This window comes from Bombina bombina, chromosome 3 (genome assembly GCF_027579735.1).
Source record: "Bombina bombina isolate aBomBom1 chromosome 3, aBomBom1.pri, whole genome shotgun sequence".
In the NCBI taxonomy this organism is placed as follows: domain Eukaryota; kingdom Metazoa; phylum Chordata; class Amphibia; order Anura; family Bombinatoridae; genus Bombina; species Bombina bombina.
Window position 1 is genome coordinate 990,600,806 of NC_069501.1, and position 16,628 is coordinate 990,617,433.

Here is a 16,628-nt window from a genome sequence, read left to right on the forward strand (position 1 = left end):
TATACTCTCAAGTAACCTACCACTTGAAAGAGCAGGAGATCGGAGATTGCCTTTCAAACAATGGAGGTTTCTAAAGCTTAAAGGGAGCTGCAACCTAGCTATTTGTATACTTACCACTTCAGCTCCCTTAAACCCTCTGCAGCAACTCAACTCTGGGGCCTGGTGACGTCAACAAGCATGAGCATGGTGACGTTACTGCCATCCCCAGATTCATACTAGTTCACCAGAGACAGAGGGGGTGCAATTATCTCACAACCCCCCCCCCCCCCCATGATGACATGTGGATGTCATCCACACTAAAATTATTGTGAACACGTCATCATGCGCAGTAAATGGGTTAATGGCCAAAAAAAATGCAACATACTTTATTTAGCAGCAAATGTGGATAAATATTACTAAACATTTTAACTACCTTATTAAAGGCTGATTTTGTGAATCCTCTTAAGTTAGTACAATTATTCCAGTATAATTATACCAAGCTTTATACTAGAATATATGACTTATGAATAGAATATACGGGAATACCATATACCCTTTCCAGCTTTTAAAAGAAAGTCAGCACAGTGACTGATAGCGATAGGAACGTATACTTACTGTGCAGGGCGGTTGCATCCAGGGTTCCCCATCAATTTGCATTGGAAGTGGCTTCAATGTCCTGAAAAAAGCAACAAAATAAAAAGCACAACACAAATGGTGAATCAATCTACAAGGTGAAGCTGAAACTATAGAAGATGGAAATTGTCTATAACTAGTTATGCATAGACAGTAGGCACTGATTTGATTGGCTGGCAGGTATAGCCATAACACATTAAGTTGCTAACCAATCAGGAATCAGCTGGCTTTCTGTTACTGGCTGGCTTATCATCAGGTTGCTAATTTAACACATTTCCTCAGTTCTAGGTTACTTGAATGCTAATTTATCCATATCTAAGAGAAGGAAGGTGTTATGGTTTTATTGCACTTAGAAAAAAATTATCAAATTATTTTTATATGACCACAGCATCTACTGAGCATGTGCACAAGTTCACAGTGTATTTGTATACTAGTCTGTGATTGGCTGGTGGCTGTCACATGATACAGGGGGGCAACAAATGGGTAAAAAAAAATGCCAGAAAAAAAGATACTGCTTATTTTAAATTCATAGTAAGTGTTATTGCATTGTCTTTTTATTATACACGTGTTAAATATGCAATTCTACTTTATTTAATGGTCCTTTAGGTTAAATAGGTCAGTTTATATATGTTCAACATTAATTTAATTAATTTAACAATGAGCTGTGAAAGCCGGGGTAGGAGCGGGTGGGAGCCTCCAGATCTCTCTCAAGGTGGGAGAGTGCTAGCGACACCATAGTTAGCACCTGAGTGGGAAACTCTGCAACGGCTCAGAGCCGTCGTTAGTACTGAAAGGGTTAAAGGGACACTGAACCCAATTTTTTTCTTTTGTGATTCAGATAGAGCATACAATTTTAAGCAACTTTCTAATTTACTCCTATTATCAATTTTTCTTTGTTCTCTTGCTATCTTTATTTGAAAAAGAATGCATCTAAGCTGTTTGTTTGGTTCAGCACCCTGGAAAGCACTTGTTCATTGGTGGATGAATTTATCCACCATTCAGCAAGAACAACCCAGGTTGTTCCCAAAAATGGGCCGGCATCTAAACTTACATTCTTGCATTTCAAATAAAGATACCAAGAGAATGAAGAAAATTTGATAATAGGAGTAAATTAGAAAGTTGCTTAAAATGTCATGCTCTATCTGAATCACAAAAGAAAAAATTTGGGTTCAGTGTCCCTTTAAAAAAACACACGTTTTTTTAGAGTTAAAATACAGGAAAAGGGGAAAATAAAATGAAATACTAATACATTTTATGGGAAATTACATTTTGAGCTTAATGTTCCCTTAACCAGTTAACTAAATGTACTGTCTCATCTGCATGTTGCAAACTTTTATATAAAAAAATAAAGCCAGTGTTAAAATAGAAAAAAGAATAAAGGGGGGGAGAGAAGAGAGTAAGACCAATAACTACCGTATGATTATGTCTGAACACTTTGCTAGACGTTTTCTTGCGGTTTTCAGTCCAGTATAAATCTGCCCCATTTCGATGGCTCCCTCCAATCCCACCACTTCAAGCCGCTTATCACTGAGGTCTGCAGGAACAGAAATACAAAACATCCACTCAGTGAAGTCTACTGTGTATAGTAATTTACTCTTTCAAGAAGAGTTCCTTTACTTTATGCCTGATTCGCTAATATTTTTAAACTTCCTCTCACCTTGCACGCATGACTTCAAGGCTTCAGGGTCAATGATGGCCTCGGGAAGATTTTGGCAGGACGCATTGCGAGGCTCCCCCAAAGGTTTTCTGGTTTCCCCCCATAGGTTGGATCCACCATGCATGCTGGGAATGTTTAGGACTGCAATTCCTTCTAGGGAAACAGAGCTAAGGTCCAGTAGGGAGCCACAGCACTGGACAAACACAAACCATATTAAACGTAAGGGTAATGTGCCATAATGTAATGTTAGTATAAACATGTTTAAAATCCATCTGGGGTAAATTTCCACATGTAACTAATGTAGCTACAGTGATTAAAAAAAACAACACATTCTGCTTTTAACAGCAGAGTATTCAAGTTGCCATTTTGTACAGAGAGATTATGGCAAAGAAGAGCTGTTAAAATGCTATTTCAATGAATTAAAGAGAATCTGTATTACATTTAGGCAGAAACAAATACTGTTGTATCAGTTATGTACTACCCACAAATACTCATTGGTTGATACTTCCTGCTTATGAAGAACGAATGTTAGCAGAAAGTACCTATAAGCCAAATGGCATTAGCAAGAGGTTAACAACTGATAATTGCACACTAGTTGAAGTTTAAATAGTTTATACTTCATACATTTTTCAGGCAAAAACAAAATGCTGTTTACAATGTTTCTTTAATTACAGATAAGAATGAAGTATTCCCTAGATAGTCAACTCGTTAGGGCAGTATTTCTTCCCTTTTACATATGACTTGATATTAGAGAAATAGTTTTCTAGTCACATGGTAATAAGTTATGATGTCATGAGAAAATTACCTCAATCGTGACATAGTCCTTCAACTTCTTACACGTAGAAAAAACACTCTCTGATGTAGCAAACTCAAAATACCATAGCTTGTTTTTCATTCTATAAATAAATAAATAAATTAAAAAAAACAATGCATGATTAACTGCATGGAATTGGAATTTATCTTATTGGTAAAAAACAAAACATACATATTTGACCCTAAAATTCCATAGTAGTTACTGCTTTAGAGAGTTTTCAGCGATGGAACACTTTCGACCCCCTACAACTGCAGGTTCTCACAAGAGACCCTACAGTCCGTATTTAACAAGCAGCGGTCATTAGACCGTTGCTTTCCTAAGCTTTCGCTACCTCTAAGGTGGCAAATTTTACTCTCCCCGGTCGGACGATGCACCCTTGCATGATGAGCTGTGTGTGGGTAGGGGGCTGGACTGCACGCGAGTGCAAAATAGCGCTCGTGTGCAATGCTGAATTTCGCCAGCGGAATTCAGCCTGCCAGAGGTGAGTTGCGGCAGACAGGGGTGCTTATATGCGTCCCTGTCCACTGCAGTTTGATAAATCGACCCTTAACTGTCCAGGCAATCTTTTTTACAATTCAATACAGGAACTGCACCTAAAATTTTATCCAGGAAACTCATCATCTCAGCTTCTTAAAAGTGTTAAAAAAATAATGGGGCTGTTCACAATCTATCGTCTGATAATAATCTGCACATGCCATTTTTATTGTCATTATGATAACAATCAGCCATTTTCATTATTTATTGGAAGCAATTTTTTCATTATCAGTTCTGTGAAAAACAGTCCTATACTTGGAGAGTAAACACCTTGAGATTTGTATATAAATGTTTAGATATGCATAATGAAACAAAATTTGCAATATATTTAAATTTTTTATTTTGCCCCTTTTTATCTCACAACTTCAAACTAACTTTATGACAGTGGTTAGCATTGTTGTCTGCAGACTAAAGCCCCGAATGGCTCCTCCAAAGGCAAATGGTTTATGGAGTTTGTCTATTGAAATATAATTTCAGTAAAAAATATGTTAATTTGTTTTAAAAACATTGGCTGATCAGAAATATCCCCCCTCTATATCCCCCCTCTAGAATCAGCAGTGATTCTCGGATATTCTGACTTTTGGAAATTTCTTTTGTATCTTTGAAATGTATGGGACACTCCTTTTTAATGTTTATATATCTGTGAAACCCCAAGTACTTTATTAACGCACTTCAAAGCTACAGAATTTGGTGGCACTCTATAGATAACAAGATAGTAATTAAATAATAGAAAAAGGAGATACAAATGAAAGTACTTTCAACTTCATTGTGGATAGACAAATTTGGTGATATTATGCAATGTCAGTTACTATACAACTTTCAAAATACAGACAGCTCATGCTATTTGTTGCTTGTGTTTGTTAAGAATAAAGAAATATATTGACATCCCCTAAAATAATGATCTGGAAACAAACCTGCTGTTAAATTTCTCAGGATATTTTTCTCTCATAACATGGAATCGATGAGCAATGGAAGCATCCTGCAAATAAAAAGGATAGTTATTATCTTGTTCGTATACATTGAATAAAAACCTTATATTTATTAAAGAAAGTTCTGGTCTAGAACAACAATGATGCAGAAAAAACAATTATCAATGAGTAGACAGATCCCCCCAGTATTTCACTATTTTAAACCATGATCTGACACACAAATTCATTTTAATTAATAAGTCGTCTCTACAGGGAGTGCAGAATTATTAGGCAAATGAGTATTTTGACCACATCATCCTCTTTATGCATGTTGTCTTACTCCAAGCTGTATAGGCTCGAAAGCCTACTACCAATTAAGCATATTAGGTCATGTGCATCTCTGTAATGAGAAGGGGTGTGGTCTAATGACATCAACACCCTATATCAGGTGTGCATAATTATTAGGCAACTTCCTTTCCTTTGGCAAAATGGGTCAAAAGAAGGACTTGACAGGCTCAGAAAAGTCAAAAATAGTGAGATATCTTGCAGAGGGATGCAGCACTCTTAAAATTGCAAAGCTTCTGAAGCGTGATCATCGAACAATCAAGCGTTTCATTCAAAATAGTCAACAGGGTCGCAAGAAGCGTGTGGAAAAACCAAGGCGCAAAATAACTGCCCATGAACTGAGAAAAGTCAAGCGTGCAGCTGCCAAGATGCCACTTGCCACCAGTTTGGCCATATTTCAGAGCTGCAACATCACTGGAGTGCCCAAAAGCACAAGGTGTGCAATACTCAGAGACATGGCCAAGGTAAGAAAGGCTGAAAGACGACCACCACTGAACAAGACACACAAGCTGAAACGTCAAGACTGGGCCAAGAAATATCTCAAGACTGATTTTTCTAAGGTTTTATGGACTGATGAAATGAGAGTGAGTCTTGATGGGCCAGATGGATGGGCCCGTGGCTGGATTGGTAAAGGGCAGAGAGCTCCAGTTCGACTCAGACGCCAGCAAGGTGGAGGTGGAGTACTGGTTTGGGCTGGTATCATCAAAGATGAGCTTGTGGGGCCTTTTCGGGTTGAGGATGGAGTCAAGTTCAACTCCCAGTCCTACTGCCAGTTTCTGGAAGACACCTTCTTCAAGCAGTGGTACAGGAAGAAGTCTGCATCCTTCAAGAAAAACATGATTTTCATGCAGGACAATGCTCCATCACACGCGTCCAAGTACTCCACAGCGTGGCTGGCAAGAAAGGGTATAAAAGAAGAAAATCTAATGACATGGCCTCCTTGTTCACCTGATCTGAACCCCATTGAGAACCTGTGGTCCATCATCAAATGTGAGATTTACAAGGAGGGAAAACAGTACACCTCTCTGAACAGTGTCTGGGAGGCTGTGGTTGCTGCTGCACGCAATGTTGATGGTGAACAGATCAAAACACTGACAGAATCCATGGATGGCAGGCTTTTGAGTGTCCTTGCAAAGAAAGGTGGCTATATTGGTCACTGATTTGTTTTTGTTTTGTTTTTGAATGTCAAAAATGTATATTTGTGAATGTTGAGATGTTATATTGGTTTCACTGGTAAAAATAAATAATTGAAATGGGTATATATTTGTTTTTTGTTAAGTTGCCTAATAATTATGCACAGTAATAGTCACCTGCACACACAGATATCCCCCTAAAATAGCTAAAACTAAAAACAAACTAAAAACTACTTCCAAAAATATTCAGCTTTGATATTAATGAGTTTTTTGGGTTCATTGAGAACATGGTTGTTGTTCAATAATAAAATTAATCCTCAAAAATACAACTTGCCTAATAATTCTGCACTCCCTGTATTTAGAAAAGCAGTCATCACCCCCACTCTTATCCTGGAAAGTCTCCAATTATATAACGAAAACAGGGGTATAGCTGAGTCAGACCACTTGGAATTTATTAGCAGCTGTATGCAAATCCATTTTGACATTGCTACAAAGATCCCTTGATTGTAGTGAAATACATCAGGGGCGCAGGCTTCGGCGCAAGTTTTGAAACCCACGTCGCCCATAATTTCACCTTGCACATCGGGGTATTACATATACTGCGCCATTAGATGCTAGACTGGCGTAAGTAGGACAAACTTGCGATCTTCTGAAATGTGCGCAAATACACATTTTAGTTGTCGCAAGTAACTTACGCCAGTCTTGTGCCCACGGAAAGTGTCAATAAAGAGTAGTTTTATGCAAATTAGGTTAACACCCATAAAAACAAACCCGGAATTCAAATAAAAATGTGACACGTAATTACGATATTCAAATTCATATATAAACCCATGCGCAGCCACCATTTTCTTCAGTGTGTTTGGATTGTTCGTTGAGCTATAACACACTACACTGGAGTGGAGGATTAGTTAGAGTAGAGAGAAAGGCACAAACAGAGGAGTTAGTTAGGTTGCATTGTTGTTGAGTAAGCTTGTACACTTACACATATGCTTACATATTGCACACATTGCATACATACATATACAAATACACCACACTTTTTTTTCTTACACCTCACAAATATTTTATTTGAGTTTTACAGTGTGATAGGCTGAGTGTTTGGTTGTGATTGTGTGTTATTGAACTGGGAGTGTGAGTGTGTGATTTAGTGTGAGGATGGCAGGGAGAGGTAGGGAGGAGGGGAGAGGAGTGGCAGGGAAAGGAGTATTGGAGAGGACAGGAGGAGCAGTGGGGTTCCCATCAGGGAGTAAGTGGAGTGGGGAGAGGGAGACCCAGAAGGGATGATGGGAGGGAAGATGCCCGAGAGCCCCAGAGAGCAGGCACATCCAGGAGATGGACAGAGGGTGCACATGGGGACAGAAGGGGGAGGAGGGAGAGGATAGAGAGGAACCCATACCAGGGACATCAAAGGGAGGAAGCCAAGTTGCCATGGAGGATGAAAGGCTGAGATGTCCCAACTTCTAATTTGCAGAAAATGTTGCCCTTGTCCAGGCCATCATGGACAATTACAGTGCTCTCTTCGGGCAGGAGAAGTGCAAAGGCATTGCCAAAAAGAGAAAAACTGCATGGTTGGCGGAGGACGATGCCGTCAACAGTGTGGCCCCGCAGAGGAGGACTGTTGAGGGCCTGAAAAAGTGCTGGAATTACTGCAAGAAATGGGTCAAAGAAAAGATGGGGCAGGAAGCTATCCATCCCTGGATATAGAGTATAATACCAAGCAGGAGATGAAACGCAGGTCCCCAAGTATCACAGCAGTCCGTGGACTTGCAGGGGCTCGTTACTCAGGGGCTACAACCACAGCACAGCATGCTGGTGAGTAACATCCCACACACCAGTATTATATGTATTTGAGATATAACATCCTTTAATATCACACATTCATGTATACGATGAAGAGCATGGTATTTGGCGTACTAACAAAAACATCTACAATTATACTTGACATTACTGCTACTTAACACAATGCAATTCATGATATGAGGTGGAATAGTGCAATACTAACATGTCTCAGAGTAACACAGGCCACAAGCCACATGTAATTGTACGCCCACATGGACATATATCTGACTGTACTAATCCCTCTCATCCTTTGACTCCTCCACAGAACCTCCTGTCACGAGGATGCAAACATCCATGCCACCACCACCACCAGGCATGAGCATGGTTGGATGGCTTCAGTTGAGGACCCGGGAGTGATGCCACTGCTATTGACATATGACCCCTAGCAAGATTCATGGCCAGAGGAATATCCTTCCTTTGGCTTTGAGGGGGAGCCAAGACAGCCACAAAGGGTCCATGTATTTACCTCACCCCCCACAACACAATCTCATGTCAGTCATGGATTTTACCCACAGACTATGTACCAAGAAGTACCAATTGGAGAGACTGAGTGGTCACAAACTGGTCATCAGTGGGACTATCAATCAACCATGAGAGCTCCCCCATCCTCATCCATGGGACGACCTCCCCATCCTCATCCATGGGACGACTTCCCCCATCCTCATCCATTGGACGAGTTCCACCATCTGCAGATGGAAATATATCCGAAACTACAGCTGCACCTCAAGCACCATCAGATGCAGCTGAACCTGCCCCACGAGCACCAATAGCTGCAGGTGAACATGCCCCAAAAGCACCAGTAGCTGCAGGTAAACATTCCCGCAAGTACCAGTAGCTGCAGGTGAACATGCCCCACAAGCACCAGTAGATGCAGGTGAACATGCCCCACAAGCACCAGTAGATGCAGGTGAACATGCCCCACAAGCACCAGTAGAAGCAGGTGAACATGCCCCACAAGCACCAGTAGATGCAGGTGAACATGCCCAACAAGCAACTAGAAGCCCTGTTGCTCAAGAGCCTGTGGATGCATTGTATTCTCCCCTCAGTGAGGAATACATTGCACTCCAGAGGAGGCTCATAACAAGCACTGAGAGCATACAAAGAGGCCAAGAGAGGTTCTTCAGGAGGCAAGAGAGGATACAACAACGTAGCATAGAGCTGCAGAGGGACATGGCAGCATCGTTAAGTGCAAGTGTTCAGAACCAGTCACAGATTATGTGAATTCTGTCTGATATGCAGATGCAGATGGACAATAGATGGAGAAAACAAAATCAACTCTTGAGTGTGTTGGTTGAGCACTTTACACACCAGCAGGACACTGATTTGTTTGACACAATTGCAAAGAGGCGGCCTTCAAGGTTTTAGAAATTATCATATGATCCATCCTAGGTTTATCTTTCAACTAAGAATACCAAGAGAACAAAGCACAATTGGTGTTAGAATTAAATTGGAAAGTTGTTTGAAATGACATGCCCTATTTGAAACAAGAAGGTTTTCTTTGGACTTGACTGTCCCATTATATATTGTAGCATTAATGCCAAGCTGTGTTAACAGTAGAATAAATTACACTCCCAATGGGTTCTAAAGAGATAAAGGTAATACAATTGTGATTTCCCACTGTTATCTCCAAGTATTGGTGATTGTTTTAAGAAGAAATATAAAGTAAATAAGCAAGTATATGTACACAATGTGATAAAGTAATGATATATGATTATACCTACAAGTTCCATGCATTTGATTAGGTTGTGGCTTAAAAATACAAAATCATCTATTTCAAATACACAAATAAAGCTTAAAAAACCAAATCTAAAAATATACTGTCCCTTTAACTATTTGAGATGCTGCTTAAATGTATGTATTTGTTAAGGCTTTCAGGGAGTTACGTTGTTTTTTTAGTCAGTGCAAGAGTTGCTGCGCTTGCAATGTGTGGCGAGATGAGAATGGAGTAGATTTTCTGAATTCTGCGTGCGTAAGTCCTTACGCTGTATATTGGATACCAAATTGCACGGCTGTTCTATGTTAATCTATGGAAGAAAAAAATACAGCCGACGGGTGAAATATACGCGCGTAACTTGTATGCTACGCCGTATATGTAATACCAAAATCGCGTAAAAAATGGCGCCGCAGGCTTTTGTGGGCGCCGCCGCATATGTAATGGAGCCCCAGGTAGCAATAAAACAGTACATGTGCAGTATATAAGTACATATGGATACTCCTCAACAAATATTCATAATAAATTCTACATTTGATTTTCACTTGGTTGCAACAAATACTAACAGACGTATCTATGATTGGTACATGTTATTAAAGGGACAGTCAACATCAGAATTTTTGTTGTTTAAAAAGATAGATAATTACCCATTCCGCAGTTTTGCACAACCAACACAGCTATAATAATACACTTTTTACCTCTGTAATTACCTTATATCTAAGCCTTTGCAAACTTCCCCCTTATTTCAGTTCTTTTGACAGACTTGCATTTTAGCCAATCAGTGCTGACTCCTAGGTAACTTCACGTGCATGAGCTCAATGTTACCTATATGACATACATGAACTAACGCTCTCTAGTGGTGAAAAACTGTCAATATGAATTCAGATAAGAGGCGGCTTTAATGTCTAAGAAATTAGCATATGAGCCTACCTAGGTTTAGATTTCAACTAACAATACCAAGAGAACAAAGCAAAATTGGTGATAAAAGTAAATTGGAAAGTTGTTTGAAATGGCATACTCTATCTGAATCATTAAAATTTATTTTGGACTTGACTGTCCCTTTAAACACACAGACTGAGACATTAAGCTTTGATTATGGAAAGTAGCTGCTTGATTTTAGGTTACATAAGATGTGGTCACTTTTGGATTCCAACGGATCGGTTAGTACAGATATATATTGGAGAAAGCTGTACAAATGTCTGGGGGGCATCTTTACTTTTATAAATGTTCCCACATCTCAATGGTGGAATTTGCTGTTTAGCTAATATGCAGCAGGAAAATCAAGTGCCCATTTTGAAATATAAAATTTGCAGGAACAAATCAAACAAATAAATAAACGTCTGTGTAGTGTTCCTTTTGTATTTATTTTTATGAAGGTGCCTGGATATTTGTGGTCAGCAGTGCGGTAATACTATTAACCCGATGAAATATGCAGGGCATGTGATTAGCTCTTCTTCATATATTATTTTGTTGGACATTTTACTCAACATCAGGTAATGAAGGGTAAAGTAATGGCTGACTGGCTGCTACGCATTTTCCTACCTACATGCTGCTATATATAAAAATACGAGAAAGGAATTTATAATCCATAATTCAGAACACTGAATATAAATGTTATGTAACTAGATATTTAAAATATCTATCAAAATTATAATCGCTAGAGAAAAAGACCTATCTATAAAGCAACAAAGCGTGGATATTTGTAGAGGGCAAAAGATGTTACACTCATACATTTTGAAAAATGAATAAACATGGTTTTATAAAAAACAAGTCTAGGATAACCACGTTAAGATGACAATGTCACCTGTGATTGTGTGGTCTTCCTGATGATTGAGCCGCTTTTACAAAATACAGAAATCTCCTGGCAAATTCTGAGGAATACATACAGAAAAAGAAGCTTTCAACCGGGAATGGACAACAGGAATTACACCTGGGTTATTATCTATGATTTCCTGTGATCTGCATTAGATATTGGCTAAATGATCTATATCTAAATGCTTCAGGACCAAGAGAGTGATAAGTCCCTTTGCTCAATTTTTCAACTTACAGCCATAGTTCAAATGAGAGGTCAAATATGTGTGAAATACATCAACCCACTATTTAAATTGACCCATATGTCAGAAATGTGTCACTACCTGGGGACATATGTTGTGCAGGCCGAAATTGTCAGTAACAGCTATTTACAACCTGGGAAGAGAGTGTATTCTCCACAAAACTCTCACCCCACTTGTAGCAAGATCAACACCAGGGCCGGACTGGGACCAAAAAGAGGCCCGGGCATTTTGGGCAAAGAGAGCCCCCCACCTCACCATTTCTTATTTAGATCAAAATCTTTTTTATTGAACTTTTTGTGGATACAATACAAATGATGAAAATCACTATTAATAACATAAAGGTTACCTGTCATACAGTGGAGAAGATATGTACAGAGAAAAGTAAAATACTGAGAAGAGGTTTTTCAGTTCCCCTAGAGAGCTGTCCTAGGGCACGACCTAGGGGTAGATACACAGTCCAAGACCACTTATGGGTCTCTATTACCATTTGTTGAAGGAAATAGGTGTATCCATGCTGGCCTATGTAGGGTTAAAACCAATTTCAATCCCGGATTGTCCATGTGCCATAAACTCTGCTGTAAGCCTTGTATATCAATATAATTAATCTGAGACAGGCAAACATCTTGTATGTTTGGGGAAATATTCCCAACCGTTGATAATTTATAAACACAAAAAATAAAAAGTAAAAACCTAAACAAATGCAATAAACAGTTTTAAACAACTTTTTTTAAAAAAAACATTAATAAACAGATTTTGTCACATTCAGCTAAATTCCGAGTTTTGAGTGCTATAGGGATTTTAACGACTGCCACAAAAGCGGCGTTATTTCACCTCCCTATAGCGCTGCGGAATCTGTTGGCACTCTACAAATAACCGATAATAATAATATAGCGCGGCTATTACGAGTTTTAAAAAAAAGCAGGCTTGTGCAAGCGATATGGTTGCGTTGAGCTCCATACCGCACTGAAATAAAGCACTACTTTGACGTGCTCGTGCACGATTTACCCATAGACATCAAAGGGGAGAGCCGGCAAAAAAAGCCTAACCTACGATCACGGAAACAAAAGCTCTGTAACGCAGCCCCATTGATGTCTATGGGGAAAGAAAAAGTTAAGTTTAAACCTAACATCCTAACATAAACCCTAAGTCTAAACACCCCCAATCTTCCACCCCAACATTGCCGCTACCTACATAAGTTATTAACCCCTAATCTGCCGTCCCCGATATCGCCGCCACCTACATACAGTTATTAACCCCTAATCTGCCACCCCCAACATCGCCGCCACCTACATAAAACTATTAACCCCTTATCTGCCGCTCCCGATGCCGCCACCACTATACTAAAGTTATTAACCCCTAAACCTCTGGCCTCCCACATCACTACCACTAAATAAATCCATTAACCCCTAAACCTTACCCTAGCGTAACCCTAAGCCTAACACCCCCTAACTTTAACATAATTAAAATACAGCTAAACTAAAGTTACAATTATTTAAAACTAAATACATACATGTGAAATAAAACCTAAGCTAGCTACAATATAATTAATAGTTATATTGTAGCTAGCTTAGGTTTTATTTTTATTTCACAGGTAAGTTTGTATTTTTTTTAACTAGGTAGACTAGTTAATAAATAGTTGTTAACTATTTACTAACATCCTAGTTAAAACAAATACAAACTTACCTGTCAAATAAAACCTAACATTCCAAAAAAAAATAAACACTAAAATTACTAAAAAAAAATAAAAACTAATTACATAAAAAAACAAACACTAAATTACAAAAAATAATAAACAAATAAAAAAAGAATTACACCTAATCTAATAGCACTATCAAAATAAAAAAGCCCCCCCCCCAAAATAAAAAAAACTCTAGCCTACAGTAAACTACCAATGGCCCTTAAAAGGGCCTTTTGTGGGGCATTGCCCCAAAGATATCAGCTCTTTTACCTGTAAGAAAAATAACCCCCCTCAACAGTAAAACCAGCAACCAACCCCCCCCCCAAATAAAATAACTATCTAAAAAAAATAAGCTCCCCATTGCGCTGAAAAAGGGCATTTGTATGGGCATTTAGCTCTTTTACATGCCCAGACCCTAAACTAAAAATAAAACCCACCCAAAAAACCCTTAAAAAAACACTAACCCCCGATGATCCACTTACAGTTCTTGAAGTCCCCCTTGAAGGATCCATCCAGCCGGCGAAGTCCTCATCCATGCGGCAAGAAGTCTTCATCCAGGCGGCCTCTTCCATCTTCATGCAGCCAGCGAAGTCCTCATCCAGGCGGCAAGAAGTCTTCATCCAGACGGCATCTTCTATCTTCATCCATCCGGCGCGGAGCGGGTCCATCCTGAAGACATCCGGTGCGGAGCATCATCTTCATACGGTCGCCGCCATAAACTGGAACTTCAATGCAAGTGATGTCCTCCAAGATGACGTTCCTTGCATTCATATTGGCTGAAAGATTTCAATCAGCCAATAGGATTAAAGCTGCTAAAATCCTATTGACTGTTCCAATCAGCCAATAGGATGAGAGCTCAATCCTATTGGCTGATTGAAACAGGTTTTTTTAAGGGTTTTTTGGGTGGGTTTTATTTTTATTTTAGGGTCTGGGCATGTAAAAGAGCTAAATGCCCTTTTAAGGGCAATGCCCATACAAATGCCCTTTTCAGGGCAATGGGGAGCTTAGTTTTTTTTTAGATAAATATTTTATATGGGGGGGTTGGTTGAGGGGGTGGTAGGTTTTACTGTTGCTGGGGGTGTTTGTATTTTTTTTACAAGCAAAAGAGCTGTTATCTTTGGGCTTAATTATATTTAAATAGTGTTTGCGATGCGGGAGGGCGGCAGTTTAAGGGTTAATAGGTTTACTATAGTGGCGACAATGTTGGGGAGCGGCGGAATAGGGGTTAATACATTTTAATAGTGGTGGCGATGTCCGGAGCGGCAGATTATGGGTTAATAACTTTATTATAGTGTTTGCGATGCGGGAGGGCCTCGGTTTAGGGGTTAATAGGTCATTTATGGGTGTTAGTGTACTTTGTAACACTTTAGTTATGAGTTTTATGATACAGCTTTGTAACGTAAAACTTATAACTACTGACTTTAGATGGCGGTATGGATTTTGTGGTTATAGAGTGTACTGCTCACTTTTTGGCCTTCCAGGCAAACTTGTAATACCAGCGCTATGGGAGTCCCATTGAAAAAGGACTTTTTTAAAAGTGCGGTACTGACGTTGCGTGACAGGCTAAAAGGTGTGTGGTACACCTATACCGACAAGACTTGTAATAGCAGCGTTAGGGAAAATGAAGCGTTATGGGCCATAATGATGCTATTTGACTCATAACAAAAAACTCGTAATCTAGCTGAATGTCTGCAATTGTGTCTCTTGTTAAAGTAACTTCCTCCATTATTAGTAAAGTTATGTAAAAGTTTCAAACTCTAGGCTCTTGTAATAAGTATACCATATAGGTGTGCACCATCCCACTTCCACCTCACTAGAGGTTATCCTGTGTTAAGGCAGCTAAATGTGATCTATCTCTCCCTTCACCTCCGATCAACCAGTAGAACCAAATCTTATGGAAGGTGTCAGTTGTGTTCTGTATATGTGTGGCCGTTTCATACATAGAATACACTTGTTTGAACTTTGATAATATTTCAGTCCATGTAGGTGTCCCCGTTTTCCAGTACCTTGCAATACTGGTTCTAGTGATAGTGCATACTATTCTTATGAAGGTGTTAATGTGATTGTTAAGTGTTGGTAGTTTCTCATGTAAGAGTGCTTATGGTATGTTGAGGGATATGTTTTAATCAAGTAAATTACTCAGGAATCTGGATAGTTCTGCCCAGATATCACTTACCCTGGGGCAGTTCCACCACATATGCAAGTAGGTTCCTAATTCGTTACACCCTCTATAGCAAAATATGGATACACCCTTCGTGGAGTGGGCTGTCTGTATGGGGGTCAAATACCAATGGAACAATGTTTTAATGCTTTTCTCTCTAAGGTCAGCACTGAGTAAGCTTCTACAGGAGTCATGAAACAATCTATCCCACTGTTCTAGATCTCTTGCTTCCCCTATATCTGCCTCCCATCTAAGAATCAAGGGTGTCTTGGTTTTGAGTTTAACCCTTTATAAATCAATATATATATATCTGTGATATTGCATGTTAAGTAGAGAAACCCCTGTAGTTTTGTTTCAGTTGTGAGAAGGTTATAGGGGATCCATTACTCACGAAATCAGCTACTCTATAGAGGCCTTTGTTTTCCCATTTGCTGATTAGGGTCCTATAGTCCGCAGATATCAAGTATTTTAGAGGTTTTCTCAAGGAGTTTACGGGGAAAATGGCATGATTCTTAAGAGCAGCCCGCCATTCTTGAATTACTAGTTTAGTAGTTAGAGAATATTGTGTTTTTCCTTCCCCTTTAGAATCTGTATTCCATATGATATCTTCTGGTGAACTAGTTTCCCCCATTTCGGATTCTATAATGGGCCACAAAATGTTTCTGTCTCTCCTTCCACATAAAGAAATTTGGGCTAACCTAGCTGCGAGGTAGTAGTCAAGTAAGTTAGGTAACCCAACCCCTCCCAACTGTCTGTGTCTCGTCAAAACCTGGTAAGGTACTCTGGCCTGTTTCTTGTCCCTAAGGAATATGTGTAATGCTGATTGAAGTGATTCAAGATCATGTTTGTTGACCTTGATTGGCAGTACTCGGAACAGGTAGAGCAACCTTGGTAGTATGTTCATCTTAATGGACGTTAATTTCCCATACCAAGAAAATTTGTATGTCTGCCACTTAGGGAGATCTGAGTGGAGTTTTCAGAAGAGTGGTATATAGTTTTGTTTATATAAATGTGTAGAGTGAGGTGTTAAATTTATCCCGAGATATTTTATGCTATCTTTAACCCATCTTATTTCAAAATTAGCTTCTATTAGTTCAATTGTATGTTTGGGGAGCGTAATGGGGAGGGCCTCATACTTTTCTAGATGTATCTTATACCCTGAAATAGAGGAAACGTCTTGGA

The 16,628-nt window shown here is 39.3% G+C and overlaps 1 protein-coding gene across 6 annotated transcripts in view; it reads right to left on the reverse strand.

The window, feature by feature from the left end:
• DGKA (diacylglycerol kinase alpha) overlaps positions 1-16,628 on the reverse strand; it is a 389,538-nt gene that overhangs the window by 35,180 nt on the left and 337,730 nt on the right. For all 6 annotated transcript variants that reach the window (XM_053708123.1, XM_053708124.1, XM_053708121.1 and 3 more), the window contains 5 exons: positions 4,532-4,596; positions 3,075-3,165; positions 2,270-2,462; positions 2,026-2,146; positions 595-655 (listed from right to left, as the gene is read on the reverse strand). In XM_053708123.1, coding sequence (XP_053564098.1) covers positions 595-655; positions 2,026-2,146; positions 2,270-2,462; positions 3,075-3,165; positions 4,532-4,596 — 531 coding nt within the window. The remainder of the gene's footprint in view (positions 1-594; positions 656-2,025; positions 2,147-2,269; positions 2,463-3,074; positions 3,166-4,531; positions 4,597-16,628) is intronic.